The 2,156-nt window shown below is 39.8% G+C and overlaps 1 protein-coding gene across 1 annotated transcript in view; it reads right to left on the bottom strand.

Annotated features, from left to right (window-relative positions):
* The window catches only part of LOC107663432 (histone H1-like), a 2,348-nt gene extending 889 nt beyond the window's left edge, over window positions 1-1,459 (bottom strand). Inside the window, exons 1-2 of the mRNA XM_016453668.1 lie at window positions 1,412-1,459; window positions 485-528 (exon numbers count right to left, since the gene is read on the bottom strand). Coding sequence (XP_016309154.1) covers window positions 485-528; window positions 1,412-1,459 — 92 coding nt within the window. The remainder of the gene's footprint in view (window positions 1-484; window positions 529-1,411) is intronic.
* Between the last annotated feature and the right edge of the window lie 697 nt (window positions 1,460-2,156).

Raw genomic sequence — 2,156 nt, 5'->3', positions numbered from 1 at the left:
TAGCATAATATTCACATTCACGTATCAATATCGTCAAAATGCTACATTACTTTAAACAGAAACAATGCTCTCACTTTGAATTAGTGGGTGGCTCTTAAAAGAGCCGTTTTGATAAAACGTAAAAATGACTTGAGTTTATTTCTTCTTGGCTGCTGTCTTTTTAGGCTTCGCGGCTTTGGGTTTCGCCGTCTTGGGTTTGGCTGCCTTGGTCTTTTTAGGGCTCTTGGCTGCTTTCTTAGGAGTCGCTGGTTTCTTTGCTTTCTTGGGGCTCTTCGTTGCCTTTTTAGCAGCGGGTTTCTTGGCCTTCTTCGGAGGTTTCTTAGCGGCGGGCTTCTTCGCTGCTGCGGTCTTGGGCTTCTTAGCGGCGGCAGGTTTCTTGGCTGTGGGCTTCTTGGCTTTAGGAGCGGCTTTCTTGGCGGGTTTTGTCTTGATCTCGGATTGTTTCTTGTTTAGTTTGAACGAGCCGGAGGCGCCGACTCCTTTGGTCTGGACCAGGGTGCCTTTAGTCACCAGACTCTTGACGGCGATCTTGACGCGGGAGTTGTTCTTCTGAGTGTGAGTGTGTGTGTGTGTGTGTGTGTGTGTGTGTGTGTGTGAGTGTGAGTGTGTGTGTGTGTGTGTGTGTGTGTGTGTGTCACTTGAGAGTTACTGTTTTGGATGAAGGACAGGGAAACCAATAAATAAACCTCTCTTACATGTCAATCTTTAACTGGAGTCATTTTCTAACATTTAAAGCTCATTCAGCCAGTTGTCTCCCTCTGATTAAATGTATCACACTTATGTCATTGACAGGAATCAATGTTGATTAAAAACCCTAAAATTCAAACAGCATCACAGTCAAATCAGACAACAAGAAGGCAGCGAACATGACAAAATCAAATTAAGGTTACAATTTAGATGATCTGCCAAATATTTTTAAACAAGTAGTTTAAACAGTGGCTATTAATTGATATGACCAAATTAAAGAGAAATGTTTGTTTTATCTGGTTTCATCCTGATTCTATTTACAGAGATTATCATGTCATTTTTCTGTTTAAGGCACACGTCAACCCACGTCAGCACCCACAGCGACTGTCAGAGGCCTGAGAGCGGAAGACTGTCTGTGAATGTACTTTGACTTGTTTTCCACCGCTGCTCTGTGGGTTTAACAATTCAGACTCTAATCAAGTGCCAAAATAAGATTTATGTCATGGTTTTAACAGTCAGAATACTTATTATTGTAGAGATGAATACCAACAAAGACTTTTGCTTGCCTGTCCCAAAGCCATCTTCCTTTTGGAATTCCTGAAGATGTTGCGATACAATAGTCACACAATAGCAATGCTTTCCCACATACTTTGCTATTCTAATTGCGCTTATATCCGTTGTTGGTATTAGTAGCAGTGAGTGGTCATTTATTTAAGTTTTATACCATCATCCTGATGACATAGTCATTCAGCAATCCTACAACCTGAACCATAGTGAAACCATCCTTACATTTTCATGGGACTGACAAACCCAGTATTGATTTTAAATGGAATAATATCACATATATGTTTCATGTATGAAATACAGAAAGATCTCCCTCTAATATCATCACACTTAGACAAAGGCCACACAGAGATGGCATGAGATGACAACAGCAGAAGATAAATCACTCACACTGACCCCCAGTCACTTACGCATCTCACATTCTCATTTTGCACTGATAAATTGCGATTAAAGTGGCCGTGGACAAGACATGATGTAATCACCCATAAACAGATGGTTGCAAAATCTTTCAGAAATTGCAGTAACATTTGTGGTTTCATACTTCCCTTTTCTGAGACAGTCAACAACATTTAGTCAAAACTACTTTATTTGACCAGTCTGACGATAGGTTTTTAAAAAAGCTTTGCATCCCTCCCTAACAAATCATAGGTATATAGTCCATGCATGAACATGTCTGATGAGAGTTTTATATGTTCTTATAATTTATACAGAAACAATTAATCATTGATGAGCTTACTGAACATATACAAAACTCAATATACTAACAAAATATAGACTGAAACTATAGTCAGGGGTATTACGTATAAAAAGTCATAGCAATAATCATGCTTTTGGCAAATTATACTTTGTGTGTGCGTGTGTGTGTGTGTGTGTGTGTGTGTGTGTGTGCGTGCGTGCGTGCGTGT

Source organism: Sinocyclocheilus anshuiensis, unplaced genomic scaffold (genome assembly GCF_001515605.1).
Source record: "Sinocyclocheilus anshuiensis isolate Anshui unplaced genomic scaffold, SAMN03320099.WGS_v1.1 scaffold4623, whole genome shotgun sequence".
In the NCBI taxonomy this organism is placed as follows: domain Eukaryota; kingdom Metazoa; phylum Chordata; class Actinopteri; order Cypriniformes; family Cyprinidae; genus Sinocyclocheilus; species Sinocyclocheilus anshuiensis.
The sequence above is the reverse complement of the archived record's forward strand: the minus strand, read 5'-3'. Positions and strand labels throughout refer to the sequence as shown.